A 16028-nucleotide genomic window follows, 5' to 3' on the forward strand; every position below is an offset into this window, starting at 1 on the left:
GGAGGGAGACGATGTTCTCCTTATATGGATACTCCTGGGACTCGATATCTTTACGAAGAGTTCCGAAAATATCACGAACACGAAACACACATGACGGACATAGAGCGAAGGAGAGATTGTGGGTTTCTCTTGTGATTTGGTTAGTATGAGCTGGTAAGTGAAATTGCTGGTTTTCTTGTGTATCTGATTTGTCGAAGAAAGGTAGTAAAGTATGTCAGTTCTGTTTATAAACCACGGGAAGTCGATTTTCAAAGGCATCTAATTCTTTGCCTTCATCAATTAATCATTCGGCATGTTGAAATCTTGAATCAAATGTTGCCATTAAATTACTGGTATGTGCCTTCCACTGACTAACAGGATGCTTAATTTGCTTTAAAAACAACAGGAATCCATTCAAGAAAGCAAAGCCGTCAGTAAAACAAACAGTAAGTACAAATTATTTCTGAATTTTCATCTTTTCATCCTCGTATCTCAGATGGGGCTGATAAACAAAGAGAGACAGAGAGATATTTGACAAGTTAGAGCAAGCATGATAGGTCAGAGTCCTTTTACAAAATTATGTTTGAGCATGATTATGACGGCTTACTTCTATAAATATATTTAGCAACGCTTTCTATGTTAAAAAGTCCCTTGGCTTCAAATTTCTTACACTGTTTAAAAAGGTTGTTTAGCAGGTGTTATCAGAGTATTAATCAGTATAAAGTAAGACATTTTATCTTATACTATGACTGATTTCTCCATGCTTACTCTGCCTTAACCTGGGAATCTACATGTAGATGTGTCATTCCTTCCAGAATTTGAAATAATCCAGTGTTAACTGCTTGTAGAGGAAACTAGGATCAGCCCTTTAACTCCCAAGATCTAATTAGTAATTAACCTTACCGTCTGCCATACAGTTCTTGTGATGTTAGTTTAGAGAATTTGGTATTGGATCAACTAATAATCCTCTAACTGATATTTTTTTATTCTCATCACTTGTCTGCTTGATATTGTGTTGATATCATAAGGAGAAATTCTGTCTTGGTCACTTATAGGAGTTAAAGGGTTTGTTGTGGCTGGGTGGACCATTTGGCTCCAGTACAGAGTTTTCTTACCTACCTAACTTCTCTTAAAAACTATGGGTTCCCTTAGTACTAGGAGCTAAACCTGGAAAAGAGTCTAGTATCCCAGTTTAACACACCCCAACCAAGGTGTAACTCTTCAAGAGTTGTTTGGGGCACTGGTGAGTGCCTGGGCCTGGTTGCTCAAATTGCAAAGACCATAATGATTCAATTTAGCACCCTTGTTCCATCACGAGGCACTCTCGTGTAATTGCCCCTCTCAAATTTGTTTGTTTGTTTGTTTTTAACTAGCTCCCCTAAAGCATACTAAGCACCTTCATTCCAGTAAGCACTCAATTCTAGTAGAGGCCCCTGTTCTGTTTCAGTGATAGCTCTACTAGAGTACAATGTACATTCCCCTACCAATGTAATGTTATCAACCTGAATATTTGTTTCTTTTTCAGTTTCTGTTATTGTTCCTTTTTTAATAAATATCAGTTTCATTATGCACTTTCTACTGTTTCTCAAAAGCTTTGTAAGCATCCTGTCCTTAAGAAGTGCTCTGCCTCAAATAAGCACATTCCTCAGAGATACTACATGCATTTGTAAATAAATAAGCACATGGGCACTAAATTGAATCATTAACCCTCTAAATCCCAGAAGTGATTACCATGTAACTTCTCCCTATAGTATTCATACATTACACAGCAAACAGGTAGTGAGAACACTCAAACTCATCAGATACAATTTATCACTTTGATTGAACACCTAATTCTCATAATCAATCTACAAGGAAATGTGTAGTAGCTAGAGGGGAGAATTAACAATCAGATCTTGGGAGTTAAAGGGTTGAGTTAAGTAAAACCGGGGTTAAGGTAAACTTCATCTTCAGTCTTATATACTGTACACTTGCGAAGAGTTTCCTTATTCATTTCTCATTACCTCTGGTTTTTGCCCTACAGTGGAAATAACCAAATAGAACATTAACATTCATATGTATTTTTATAATTATATAGGACATCAAAACCAAATACAAATTTGGGAATTTCACAAAGTTTTAGCGATGGAATAAAACTCAATTTCAACTTTGACTCATTTTGATTCTTCACTGATGGCCAAAATTTATACATATGGGTATTTGTGTTGTCAGTAATATAGCCCCTCTTTTTTACGGGAGTACATGTACTAAGATTCATTTTATTCCCCATTGGAGGCCATTTATCCAAACATAGGTCATATTAATTATTAACCAGCCATAATAATAAGTTTGTTTCCAACTTCAACAAGAGTGTCAATAAGTGTTATTCCAGTTGGAGGATTCCTGGTCTTTTTTTATGATAATTTTAGGACTAAAGCAGTTTATATAAACACAGAGCTTCGTCAGTTTAGTATTTAAAAATTCTAGATATCTAATCTAGAGTGAAATTCAGACTGACATTCTTTTGTTTACAATCAAAACACAAAGCTTTCTTCCAATCAGTTTCATTTGAATATCAAAAACTTAGAAGCATCAATATTCAAAGGTTTTAGTACAGGCAGGTGTGAATTAAATTTAGTTTATGAAAAATGTTTAGCTGCATTGGCAAGAAGACTAGGGTCAGAAGAAAGTATAACACACTTTGGGTGAGAATTCCTTTATGACAAAGAATGTTTTGTAGAAGTTTTCTTGTGTAGTGCAGCCTACATTTAAGCCTATATCTGGTATTGGAAACTGTCATAAACAACCAAAGAAATTAGAATTCAAGACTTGGACTAAATATTGATTTTAGGTACAAGCGCAGTCTATAACCATGGCTGTTTCATAAATTGTATGATCCAGTTTTTCTGGCAGCACTAAGCCTATTGTGAAGAATTACAGTCATCTATATTACAGACAGTACAATCATGCACATAACCTCTAACCCTAATTATGACAACATCATAACATTGGTTTCAATCTTTGAAAATTTATTCCTTTCCTTAGGGTGACAGAGAATTTGAGAGGGAAGTGGCAAGATTTAACCAGTAAGAATTTCAACAAAAACAATCTTACTATAGCAGAACACAGGCATCAATTGTTATACCTCGTCCAATGTCATATAGTATTACTAAAAACTTTCACATCACAATTTTTTTGAGCCATACATAATTCCTAATTAGAGTTGATAGACCAATAATTTATTCTATCACCTAGACACCTGTTTTTGTTGATAATCTCACCTATATTTTCTTGAGCAGATGAAGAAGCCCCTCTTTAAGTAGTTAGAAATCTTTCTTAAATTTGTATTTGCTATGTTTTGTGAGTAATTCTTTTATTTACATTCAGATTAGAGGGAGCAACAAAGAAAATTTACAAGGACACAAGAAAATATGGCGATGCTCTTTCAGGTGAATTGAATCATTTGACTTGTACTTACTAGTTTTGGGAATACAAGAGGCGAATAAATAAATTTTACTCCTTCTTTCTTTTTTTTTTTTACTTTCTTCTCCATTTCAGCCCTGTCAAAATCTGAGCTACGGATTTACCAGGATCTTGCAGCAAGTCCAGTTTCTCAGGAAGAACTGTTTGGGGAACCTGTAAGACATAGTATTTCACTGCTACTGTTACTAATGTAGGTATTCAAAAGGAAACCTGAGGGCTGCCAATAATGCCAAAACACAACTAGTCAAGATGACTAGTACCCTCCAAAAAATGTTTGAAACAAGAACCACTTTTGTCAAATAGTTTGAAAGTGTCTTCTTAAATGAAGTTGTTTGTCAACTAATGCAATCAAAATAAAGAGTTACTGACTACTTGAATCCTGTATAAGATTTAGTTTTTCAGTTTGAAACCTAGTGTTTTGCAGCTGCAAATGGGGCATTAGGAAACTACAATGTAACAAGTGCAGGGTGTGAAATTAACTTTTTTTTCTGATAGCCACTTGGCTCCTAAATTCTTCAAATTGGTAGCCAATTCAAAAAAAGTTGGTCGCCATTTTCAAAGACAGACAAAATCTTTCTTTAAGCTGTCAGCGTTCTAGATAGACCCTCCAAAATTAAGTTAGGGAAAAGATCTTTAACGTGCTACAAAGTGGACACTAGGATGGATGATATACAAATTTCAGGCTCATCTAAATCCAAGATGGCGTCTAGTTATCGATCGAGATGCATGTGCTACGTTTTGGAAACAAACTTAACGAGGAAGTTTGCCGCGGATTTATCTTTTCAAATCTTTTTTATTCTCTATATCTCTTGGTAAGGTTATGATGAAACGTTCTAGTCGCCAATTTGGCGACTAACTTTCTGGATTTGGTCGCCAAAGTGAAAAATTTAGTCGCATTGGCGCCTGTATTAGGCGCAATTTCACGCCCTGAAGTGACTGTTGAAATTCAGCTGTGCTTCAGCATAACTGTTTCCCTCTTTATTAAGAAATAACTATAATATTCTCTCTCCATGGGTCAAATGTACATAAAATTTGTTTTTGTTATTTTTATTGTTTGAATACAATCATTATTGTAGTTGTTTCTGAGAAGAATTGTTTACATTTTAATTTGATGTCTCCTGACTGCTGATGTATGATTCTTGTCTGTTATTTTCAGGTTCAAGAGTGCACAGACTGTGCAGAAAAGCTAGATGAGCTAAGACAAGAACTGGTGAGTAAGTAGGAAAAATAATGTGCTGATTGTTATTGACAAATTCTGAACTTATGATTTTTACATTAAGTGCTGACACTTCTTTTTGGCTATGTCTCTACAGCTAAGTACTTCTGTTACACTTTATGAGTTTTATTCTATTTACATAAATTAGATGAACAATCTAAGTTAATAACATTTCTCAATGTATCTGAAATTTGCCTTTTTTATATTGAATTACATCTAACAGGTAGTTAGAAATCAGAAGACTATAACGGATCCAATGAAAAAGTAAGGTTAATTTCATGTCACTGTATTTGTTTTTTGGATGATATTTTTATTTTATTTATTGATATATCTCCTGATTTTATTTCATTATATTTGCTATTGCATAAACTTGTTTACAATTATTAACTCATTTCATCGTAATATCAGTATGCATATTCTCCATACTGTTCTCTATATGTTTGCTAAGGTGCTGACAAGGAGAATTTGTTTAACAATCAAGAGCTTCTTTAGTTGGTAATCATTTCCTTTGTTCTCATGACCAGGCGTGATATTCAAAGGAGAAATTACTAGGTGCTAGTCAATCTAAGAGGTCAGGTGCATAATCATGTAGAATTTTACATAAATGGCATGAAATCTAATTAGTTTTGTAAGCTTAGGTGCCTTTATTGAAAGACAGAAGACAGCAGCAGATAACATTTTGATGAGGATTCTTTCTCAGGACTGATTTAGACAATTGATGTTTAGGGTGTTTTTGTAGCATTTATGTCAATTATAAATGCTACAAAGCATTCTGAGTATTTTTTGTCAATGGTTTAAACAACTCAGTGCAGATGTCGTTAATAAGTATCTAGTGGTTTCATACCCATGGTCATTTCTATTAAAAAAAATATGCTCTGTATCTGGTGGAAATATATTGTGTCTGTCTTATGACTCCCAGACCCCACATTTTTGGTACTGGATCTAAAATTTATCAGCTGTGTATCAAAAATGGGGGCAATATAAACCAAACTTAATTAATGCAGGTGGTATTTCTATTTAGCATAAGGAACTGACCTTATTTTAAACATACATAACAATTGAAAACCTACACCAACCTGTAATTGGTACAGGTATGAAACAACTCAATTGACTGAGTACAAATTGTCCTAGCTTAGTAAAAATCAACAGGGTAGTTGATGATGAAACCTATTGTAAGAAATGACAGGTAATCCAGTATTGTGTGTGAAATTAACTTGAATATATAATGTGTCAAATTCACTTTGATAATTTTCTTTTCAACTCTGACTTGTCACCTGGCAAGGTAACAAATATGATCCAACTAATGCATTTGCCTTAGGTTATATTATTTTCCTTAAAGGAATGTAATTTATAATTTTTAATGAGCTATTTATAATTTATTGATTCATAAATTATAATCGTTAAAATGATTAACATTGGTATTAGGCTATTTTATGGATGAAACTGCACACCATGAAGCTTGAAAGACAATATTTTTGGAGAAAATAATAGTTTGGAGAGAATTTTTTGGCCCTAATTTCCTTCAAAGTCTTTAATACTGTTGCAGTTGAAGTGATAATAAAGTAATGGCAGTTCAGCTATAGTATAATGAGGATCTGCAAGTGTTATTTGTTACCACTGGAAGGTTAAAATATGAATTGTTTTATCTTTTTGTGATTTACCCTATCATGGAGCTAATTTAGTGACCTTTTGACCCCTAAAAGTAACTAATATCTAACTTTTCCTTGCAATATCACCCCTGAATCAAATGCTAAGGTCAGCAGAACAAAGAGAATGGTCACCAACCTAAAAAAGCTCTTGATTGTGGAAACAAATTCTCCTTGTCAGCACCTGAAGAAATGTATGGAGAACAGTATGGAGATTATGCATACTGATATTAGGATTTACAGTTATAGAGTTTCAACTTGAGTGGGTTATTTGAAGTTGACTAGAGGTACTGCAAAATCAATGCCAAATTATAACTCTAAAAACTAACTTACAACATCATATGATGGCACAAGGTTCTCTGATTTTACAGTGTCATATGACCTAGTAACTAGCCTTTCATGTAGTTTGTCAAAACATTTCCTCTTCATCATAGCATTTAACCCTTACGGTACATTCAGGTTTAGCGGAGTGTTCCCAAGTGTGAATGCAGCAATAAAGAGACGGGATCAAGCCCTTCAGGTCTGTGAGCTCTTTTTCCTCCTGGAACATCTCTCTTTATTTTCCCTTTGCTCTGAAAGCTGAAAATATAGGTTAAAATTCACCGAGTAACAAGACATGTAATTTAAGCACGAAAGGTAACAAATATGATATAGCTTTGTTTTACAATGTAAGCCGTTTTTTGTCAAAGGGTTACATTACCATTTATAGGGTGTTCTGTATTTCAATATGGTATCTTCAGGACTTGATTCAAAGGAGTTGAAGAGTTACAAGTTCCCTTTTTATATCCTAGTAGATGGTCGTTTTGGCTTTTTTAAACAACCCTATCAACACAGGGGCAAAGTCACGATTTTTCAAAAGAGGGGGGGGGGAGTGGGTCACATTGCGTCAAACAGAGGGTACTCGCCAGTTTTTGTTACTTGAATATTGTAAGTAGTTCGCTTAAAGAAGGCTTACAAAGGAGGAGGATAGGGGTTACGGGTACCCCAGGACCCTCTCCCCTTGCTACGCCTTTGCATCACCATTAGGTAAGAGTAAGGTGAAGTCTGTACTAAAGCCAAATGGCTTTATCATTTTATCATGCATCCCTGGCAATTTGCCGGTACCCATATACACTCCTGGGTGGAGTGGGCACTGTAGGAGTAAACTGTTTTTCACAAGAACGCAACATATTGACTCAGCCAGGTTCTGAACCCAGACCTCTGGACCAGTAGTCCACCGCACTGACCAATAGCCCACTGCAACTCCGCATCGTCACTAGTATATATCACCTGTTCAAGCGCCACGTAAGGTCTCAGAAGGAAAATGTTCAGAGCAAGTTGTTTTGTGTCAGATTTGTAAATTTTTTACTTAAATTCGATGAACGTGCAATTCCCCTTTTAACTTTAGGATTATCAGAAATATCAAGCTAAAGTGCTGAAGCTGCAAGACAGAGAAAAAACTCCACAGACTCAAGCTAAACTGGATGCGGTAATAGCCAACGACTTGTCTACCTTTCACTCTTTTTACCAATCCTTCTTAATGTAAGCTGTTGAATAAAAAGAACCCATGTACAAATGTTCAATAATAGATCACAAATGACGTCAAAATATGGTAAGAAACAACAAAAAAAAAAAGTGGCACACGACGTACAACCGAGTGATGTTCTTGCTACATTGTACTTTAACATCGCTACTGTGGCAATGTTAAGAATTAATACCAGTCGAAGATTGGAATACTAAATGAAACCGGATCATAATTGAGGTTAATCAATACTTGTGTTTTACTTAGAATAATCAAGCATTAGCAGCGGCCAAACTGGATTATGAAAGACAAAACGCCGTCATGTTGGAGGTATGTCGCTGAGTTATCAAACTTTTCATGATTTTGATGTGGAAAAACGAACTTGATCGTGATATATTCCCCATTCCGCTCCAGATGGGATCTGTATCCACCTAACCAGATATAATTGAAGTGAACAATTTTCGTTTTCTGTTTAATTGTTTGTTTGCTTTTGTAGCTAATTAATTCAGATCTTGGAATCATGAAAAGACTCTCAAAACCCTTTACACTTGTATGAATATTCTCCGTACTGTTCTGTATGCATTTACTAAGGTGCTAACAAGGAGAAATTGTTTTACAATCGAGATTTTTTTATCGGTGATCATTTCTTTTTTGAACCTTTTTTTTTAACCTGTATGTGTGAGTCAGGGGTGATGTTGTGAGGAGAAGTAAGATGCAGACTTAAGGGTCTGAGGGCCAGCCCTTTAAATCCCAGAAGTGATTAGCATGTAACTTCTCCCTATAATATCCATACATTATCCAGCAAACAGAAGATGAGAATACTCAAACTTATCAGGCATAAGTTGTTATCTTGATCCAACATCAGATTCTCTAAAATATTTTACACGGGAATATGTAGCAGGGAGAGGGGAGAATTAGCAATCACGTCTTGGAGTTCAAGGGTTAAAACGCGTCCCTGACGCTCGTTATTCATTGGCTATACGTCCCAAATTACTGGTTAGAGGATCAAAGAAAACAAACACCATCAAACAAACACGTGAAGATATGAATCTCTTGTCCTCTTGGGGCCTCTATGTCAAAAGATAAGGACAGCAGACAAACGTTTTATGCAGGTGCGCGAAAAAATGTCGTGTTTAATGCAATTTTGTTCCTTTATCGTAGGATCTACCACAACTGATTGATGGTAGGACAGATTACTTTGAACCCTCATTTGAAGCCATGATCCGATCAGGGGTGAGTGAGTAAATGTGTACCTGTTTTAGGATTCATCCCAGGAAGCATAACATGAGGAAACTGTCAAGTCCGAAGAAAAAGAGTAAACGCCAAAAGCACGAAGTAATTTGAAAATAATTGATCGTCTTAATACTTTAAGGTAATTTTCAAATAAGTGTAGAAAGCGTCCGGAAGCATTATTTCGTTATGTGATTAGTCCAGAAATTTCCGCCGCTTTGTCAACCAATCAGATTACAAACCAAAACCGATTGCGACTCGGTCTCTCGCGTTTTCCCGCGCTTTGGGCTGTTTCGGTCTAATTTAGGATGATACGCTTCATGTTTGGACGTAAACACCTTTTTATTATTTCGTATACAGGCAAGTTATTACAGTCAGGCTTCGCAAGTCCTTTGCGACCTCACAAACAAACTGGGCTGGAAGAACGAAGAACTCTCCGACGAGGATCGTCAGCAGCAACTCCAGCAGAAACTAGCTGAGATAAAATCGCTGTCCATAGTGGAGGATGGTTGAAAATTAAAAACGACGTGAAGAAAGAATATGCAAACGAATGTGCGGACTGGAGGACGTGCCGGGTCAAGGATAAAGCTATATACCGAGGAAACGGAACTGGTTTGGTTCATCAGCAAACCTGATTGTCTTATCCACATGTAAAGACATCTCGCGCTAGACTGATGATAATTACCGTCCCGTCACTGAAAACAGTTCTTTTTTTCTGGTTTACTCACATCTGGACAACCAGACCACGTGATAAAGAACACAAATAGTGAATAAATGTAAATAATGACCTTAAGAGGAAGAAAAAGAAGATTTTTCTCGACACACAAAATTTCTTTTGATTACTCTTTATTTTACTATTTAAACTGCACACTAGTTTATTTTTTACAAAATTGTTTTCTTCCCTAATTTCCTACAGTCTTTGGTAAGATCTAACAAAACCGAAGAAAAACATTTGCAGTAGAAAAACGCCAGGGAACATACTGACAGTACTAGATGGAAACCACATGAGAGAAATACAGAGAAAAAACCTTTTAAGAATAACTATTTCTCGGGCATTGTGGCTCATTTTGCGGGCTAAAATGGAGATTTTTGTGAGCTAATAACTTCTTACTAACCGCGCGCGAGGGAATATTGGCCCCGGGCTCGTGGCAAAAATGATTGAGGGTCATATTCCCCAGTAACGTCGTCGTCCATGTTGTGAACAGTCGTATAGTGAATTGTTTGTTAGTTCCTATGGCATTTTCGTAGAGTAAGGTGCCAATACTCATGAAAGTAGTTTCCCTAATTACAGATTCATTACTCGACTAGTTAAATTACAAACATAATTTTGAAACGAAACATGAAAAAAAAATTATCATCAGAGTGAAAAATGAAATGAAGTAATGATTCTCATAATAGCCAGGAGATTTTCTTTTGTTCTGATCGGTTATTTACGCAGTCGGTCAAATGCGCTCCAACACAACGGAGAAGTTGGAATACTCTACACCTCGTAGAGCACATTCATCTTGATACGTCCTTTCAATATATTACAAAAAAAAAAACAATGCTATTTTTTATTCACACACACACACATCGTCCAGGAGCAACCTGAACTTGTTCAAGATGCGAATTTTGACGAGCATGTAGGGTGAATCATACAAAAAACAACACGTTAAAATACTCAGCGATACTACACACCCAAACGTCTCATAAGGTATATATTTTACAAGATATTCTTACTCTATTCGCGCGTAATTTGTACTCTAGATCTACTTTGCGTGGTTGGATAACAATGATATGTACGTGGCTGTTTATGATTCAAGTACCTCCCAGACATATCTGTTCACAAGGAATAGTTTCATCATAACCATCATCTGTTGAAAGACAATGGCATTGACTATAACTCTGAAATTTGTTCCAATATAATGACTCCTAAACTTGACCGTTTTTCTTTCTATATCTCCACAGAGTGCTGTAGATCCCAACGCACTTGTCCTTCATGAACTTGGTACATCGCCTGACCCACCAAAAGAGTCCCCTCGGACAATTGAGGCATCCCAGGGGACTTCTTTCCTTTGTTACACGCCTGCGATAATTTCAACGACAGAAATTCTCACATAAATTATTCTTCTCTTGAGAATATCCAGTGTTGTTTACCCCCAAATCGGCTTATTTTTCACTTCAGAATGGCGTTCATACGGGGAAAACGCAACCAGCGACTATCGCGCAACCTTAGAACCGCTGCTGTCTCTGGTCTATTGACAACAACTATTCATCGCACTCGTGTTTCTTTACTTGCTTATCGCCTTGCTAGGCTGCAAGTTTCGTACAAAGGAAAAGGCACCCCCACATGATCCAAATAAGGTCATTATGAATAAAATTGTAAACATAAAGACAAACAAAGGGATAGCACGGGTCGAAAAACAGTTTGTATCCTTTTGCTAGACTTGGAAGACAATTTTGAAGTGGAATTTTACCACTACCGCAGAGGAACGAATAATTGCCCTGATGAGAGCTCTTTCGCCGGCTTATGTTCGAATTGGCGGTACTCGCAGCCACTATGTAATTTTTCAGTCTCAGGGAGAAGAAAAGAGAGAGCCTTTTGGAAAACAAACTTTGATTATTTCCGGCGAAGATTAAGACAGAATCAGCCAGATCGCAAACACGGCCGGCCTTAAAGTAGTTTTCGGTTTGAGCCTTATGAAAAGATTCAAAGACGGCTCGTGGGATCCAAGCAACGCCTTAAGAATAATGACGTATGTCGCTAAGAGAAGATATCAATTTGGATGGCAGCTTGGCAACGGTAAGAGAAGGACGCGTAAATTAGCACATTGCTGGTTTTAATTATTGAAATTGTACTATTACTCGTGCATTTAATTGAACCTCACAGTCAGATTTTAAGTTGCACCATAATTTCCCTCTTTAAAAGCGGACACCCATGTATATAACCTGCTGAAACGAATGATTGTTTGCTCATGCGTAAGCGTGTTATTTTCTTCTACTTAGGCTCTCCGGCTTCAACAGATTATTAGGACAAACGAGCTCTATAATCGAATGATAAAATAATAAACTTCATCATCGTGATAATACAGCGAATTCTAGAAGATACAGAGACTAAAAGTTTACTTTTAATATGAAAAAGACTAAATATTACATAAACCAAAATACGTTTTATTTTACCCCACCTTTCAAAGGAGTGTAATGAAAATTGTGTACTGTATTATAGAGGTTTTCATAAGGCCCCCAAAATGTTTACTTTATCTTTCGCATCAAAATAATAAAGACTTTTTCTTTGTCTACGGTAGAACCTTATCATCTACAACTGCTACCCTTCGGTTTCGCTATTTCGCCTGAGCAACTGGCTAAGGACTTTAAGAAAGTTAGGACGCTGTTGTCACAGATCCGTGGCATCAACAACTTTCTTGTTGGACCAGATGTAACACAGCCTCGACTCGTTTATTACCTCATAGGTTTATTATTCATCGTGTACTCTTTATTATTCATCGTTTATTACCTCGTAGGTAATAAACGATGAATTCTGACTCCTCATCTTCAAACAAAACAGGGGATTTCCATGCCCTATCCTGAAAAATACAGGAGATTCGCGTCTCATGTCTTGAAATGAAATAGGGTATTCCAATGCCTTCACCTTCAAGGGGAAAACTCTCCGTTTTGGCCTAACTGGGCTCGTGTTGCATCATGGTTTTTCGGGTTCATGAATCTTAAAGCGAAGTTTGATTTAAACAGAGGAGCATACACCTACTTTTGTGTGATTCTAATGTTAAAGACATCAGTCAACGGGAAATCAGGTTACAATTATCCATATCTAAATCTTAGGATTTTAAATATGTTTTCCTTAAGCTCCATGCTAAATGCAACCACAAATACTGTTGATTGTGTAGTCTGGTCTTCCGGGTTGTTCAGAATGATGTCTGTGACTCTGACTGATGTGTCGCCGACCTGACTGGAATTCATCATCAGAGCCAACTGATTTCTGCACAGGTTGTAGAAACGTTAAACACATACATTCATGGGAGATAGTCTTTTTTTGTCAACCTCTTACACTCTAATCAGTGTCTTCCGATTTCTTTAATCTGCTGCCTTGACTTAATATTCTACATTAGGCTGATACTTGCAGCTAAAAATATTTTCTTTGTGACTGAATAGGTTTCTTGAGAACGGCGGCTCTACCCCCGATTCAGTAACTTGGCATCAGTAAGTGAAAACAACACTTCATGTTAGAGTCATCTCTTTTTTCAAAACTCATGAAGTTTTACTTTGAAGCAGAGGCTCATAAGTATTAAAAAGACCTCGACTAGGCCGTGACGATCGCAAAATGGTTAGAAACTGAATAAAGCTCGTGTTTGATGGTCGCAGCTCTATATTCTTAGCAGAATGAAGGCGAAGATAATTTTATCACCAGACGTTTCAAAATTATTGTTTCCTCATAGGAAATTCGCGCTTTTTGATAAAGTCACCTTTCTTCAAAATAATTGCAGTTTGACTTTGAAGTAGAAGCTCATAAGCTCAAAAGTTATGCCTCCTCATAAGAAATTCCCACTTTTTGATAGAGTCATCTTTTTTCAAACTGCATGCATTTTGACCTTGAATTAGAAGCTCATAAGGTCGAGAGGTTTCAACTGGGCCGAAATGACGGCGAAATAGTTAAAGACTGAAGATAGCTCTTGGTTGATAGTCGCAGCTAGTAATAGTCGAATTGAAGGAGGATATTAAACAATTGTTCTCCTAGCGCGCGTCGGATATGAGACTACGAGCCTCGTTGGCTATAATCATCTCATATCCAACAAGCGCGAGTAGAATAACTGTTTCATTAAAACGCTCCAAATGTATATAAATCTTCCCAACTATATTTTGAAAGAACAAACGGAATGTTACAATGTTCAAAAACACTTCTCGATTAACTCGTCTTCCTGCATGCGCATAGTCTAATGACTCATAACCCATGCTGGCTAAGCTAATGAAAACTCTTGAATTGCATTATCCAATGATCCAGTTTTTCATACAAACTGATAGAAACTTTATTATCATATAAAGAGAAAGATTGAACCTGATCAACAAAGACCCCCGACTTAATAAAAGCGCCATAACTTTCGAGAGGGATCAAGAACTTCACACGAATAAATATCATAAGAAAGAAAAAACAGCTATTCGCTATTTTAGCTGCAAGTATATATATTCCCTTTAAGAAATTCATATTACTCTGTGGGCCCCTGTTTAATTTACTTAACTGATCGAAAAAACATGCCATTTCTTTATTTATTGAAGCAAAACTTGTGCCTGTCACCTTCTTATGCTACGAAATTTAGTTCTCGTAAGAACTCTTGTTAAAATGTACTTAGAAAGACTAACTCGCATTTTGGTGTCAAAATTTGGATAGGGATACGTAATGAATTTTAAATTTTTTTCCAAAAAAATCGATCAAAAAAGAAATTAAAAAAACCTTTATTTGATATTCTGAAAAATGAAGATTCCTATCTCGATGTTAAGAATATCTAGATTTCTTCATGGAAAATACTGACGTATGATATTTACCCACAAGGTTGTTGTCAGAAACGAACGAGCAAGGCTTTGCGAGCAAGTGAGTATAAAACCTTTCGTCTGATGAAAACCCACGTCACTTCACTGTAGCCCGCGGGCAACTTGAACTTTCTCAAGGGCAATCTCGAGCCCAGGGTCATTTTGGCTGGTTGTCAGGGGTATGATCGCCAAATAATGGGCTCTAGGAGAATGGAATTTTTATCCCTGAAATCGTGGGATTCCGGTTTTAACTGCGCGTGCTCAAAATATAGCACACGGTCCGCTACGCCAGCAGAAGAAGAGATTAACATAAATGGCTTTTGTATACTTGAACTTCGGACTCATCGTAACCAATCAAAAGTGTAATTTATAAACCAGAAGAAAACACCGAGACTTTTTCCAATGTGCCATCCAGTGCTCCTGGAAGTTTGGTAGTTAAAAAAAGGGATAAGTGATGGCCTTTTACGAAGCTTTTACGCTTTTTCCAGCTTCCTGCGCGGGGTAAATCGTTTGCAAGCTAGTTAGTTGGTAAAGATGGACTTTGAGGGGGTAAATTTCATCTTCTTTAGGGGAACTAGGCTGAGAGGAAATGAAAAAGGAACAACGTCAAACTCTTGAAGCGATTGGTTTAGATTCTAGAGAAGTTCTCTCGCTACTACTCCTGATGCAAAAGCTGATGATTGTACAGGTGAGTGCACTTGAGCCGGGATGACTACAAAACAAAGAAAAACAGCAATCTTTTGCAACTCTTATAAAAACACTCATTTTGTTGCCCCTGACAAATGTAAGGAGCTTCACATTTCTTTTGCTTCAGTTAGTCATAAGTTCCCTCCTGTAGTTATCGGAGGAGAGTGCATAAAGGTTGTTACTGATACTAAACTCTTAGGCGTAACTATTTCAAGTGACCTATCTTGGAACGTGCATATTACAGAAGTGATAAAAAGGGCAGCCAAGAGGCTCTGTTTTCTCATCCAGCTCAAAAGAGCCCGCATTTCTCGGAAAGATCTTTGTCTTTTTTACATCACATGTGTGCGCTCTGTTAACGATTAAGCTTTACCTGTGTTTCATTATGCTCCACCTGCCTACTTAATGCAAGAACTAGAGCGCGTTCAGAAAAGGGCAATGTGAATCATCTACCCTAGAATGGAATATCAGCACGCGTTAGCGCTAACGAAATAGCAAATACTTGCAAGCGTACTTTTGAAAGTATTTTCAATGACAGCGGCCATAAACTCGGGAAATTACTGCCGCCCCCACATGAGAGCAAGTACAATCTTAGGCAGGCGCGATCCTTCAGCATACCCCCCTTCAGCATACCCCGCTGTAAAAAACAAACAGATCTAAGAATAGTTTTATTATGGCTTCGTGCGCCCTAGTAAATACTGTTTAAATTACTAGACTTGAACAATATGATTTCAACAAGATGTTTATAGTTTTTTTTTTTTTTAATGTTTTAGATATTACTGTCATTAGCTCT

General features: G+C 36.8%; 1 protein-coding gene across 3 annotated transcripts; it reads left to right on the plus strand.

The window, feature by feature from the left end:
- Positions 1 to 68: 68 nt before the first annotated feature.
- On the plus strand, positions 69 to 9863 carry LOC113670024 (bridging integrator 3). Of its 3 annotated transcripts, XM_027186104.2 has the most exons (12): positions 69 to 153; positions 386 to 425; positions 3004 to 3044; positions 3346 to 3407; positions 3517 to 3596; positions 4598 to 4651; positions 4881 to 4921; positions 6763 to 6823; positions 7691 to 7771; positions 8072 to 8134; positions 8966 to 9037; positions 9395 to 9863. In XM_027186104.2, exons 1-12 carry the CDS (start codon positions 146 to 148, stop codon positions 9545 to 9547), a joined length of 756 nt encoding a protein of 251 aa, XP_027041905.2. In that variant the 5' UTR covers positions 69 to 145; the 3' UTR covers positions 9548 to 9863. The 3 variants fall into 3 exon arrangements, with proteins under 3 accessions (XP_027041905.2, XP_089054118.1, XP_089054119.1); XM_089197992.1 differs by lacking the exons at positions 69 to 153; positions 386 to 425 and adding an exon at positions 2541 to 2663; XM_089197993.1 differs by lacking the exons at positions 69 to 153; positions 386 to 425; positions 3004 to 3044; positions 3346 to 3407; positions 3517 to 3596 and adding an exon at positions 4119 to 4253.
- Positions 9864 to 16028: the final 6165 nt, after the last annotated feature.

The sequence above is a fragment of the Pocillopora damicornis genome, chromosome 2 (assembly GCF_964200805.1).
Source record: "Pocillopora damicornis chromosome 2, jaPocDami1.2, whole genome shotgun sequence".
Lineage (NCBI taxonomy): Eukaryota > Metazoa > Cnidaria > Anthozoa > Scleractinia > Pocilloporidae > Pocillopora > Pocillopora damicornis.

Excerpts from the sequence above, each read along its gene's own strand:
- LOC113670024 (XM_089197992.1), top strand. The coding sequence starts at position 2,607 with ATGTTTAGCTGCATTGGCAAGAAGACTAGGGTCAGAAGAAAGTATAAC. Across the intron at positions 7,772-8,071 it reads CTCAAGCTAAACTGGATGCG|AATAATCAAGCATTAGCAGC; the intron begins GTAATAGCCAAC and ends TGTTTTACTTAG. Across the intron at positions 9,038-9,394 it reads AAGCCATGATCCGATCAGGG|GCAAGTTATTACAGTCAGGC; the intron begins GTGAGTGAGTAA and ends TTTCGTATACAG.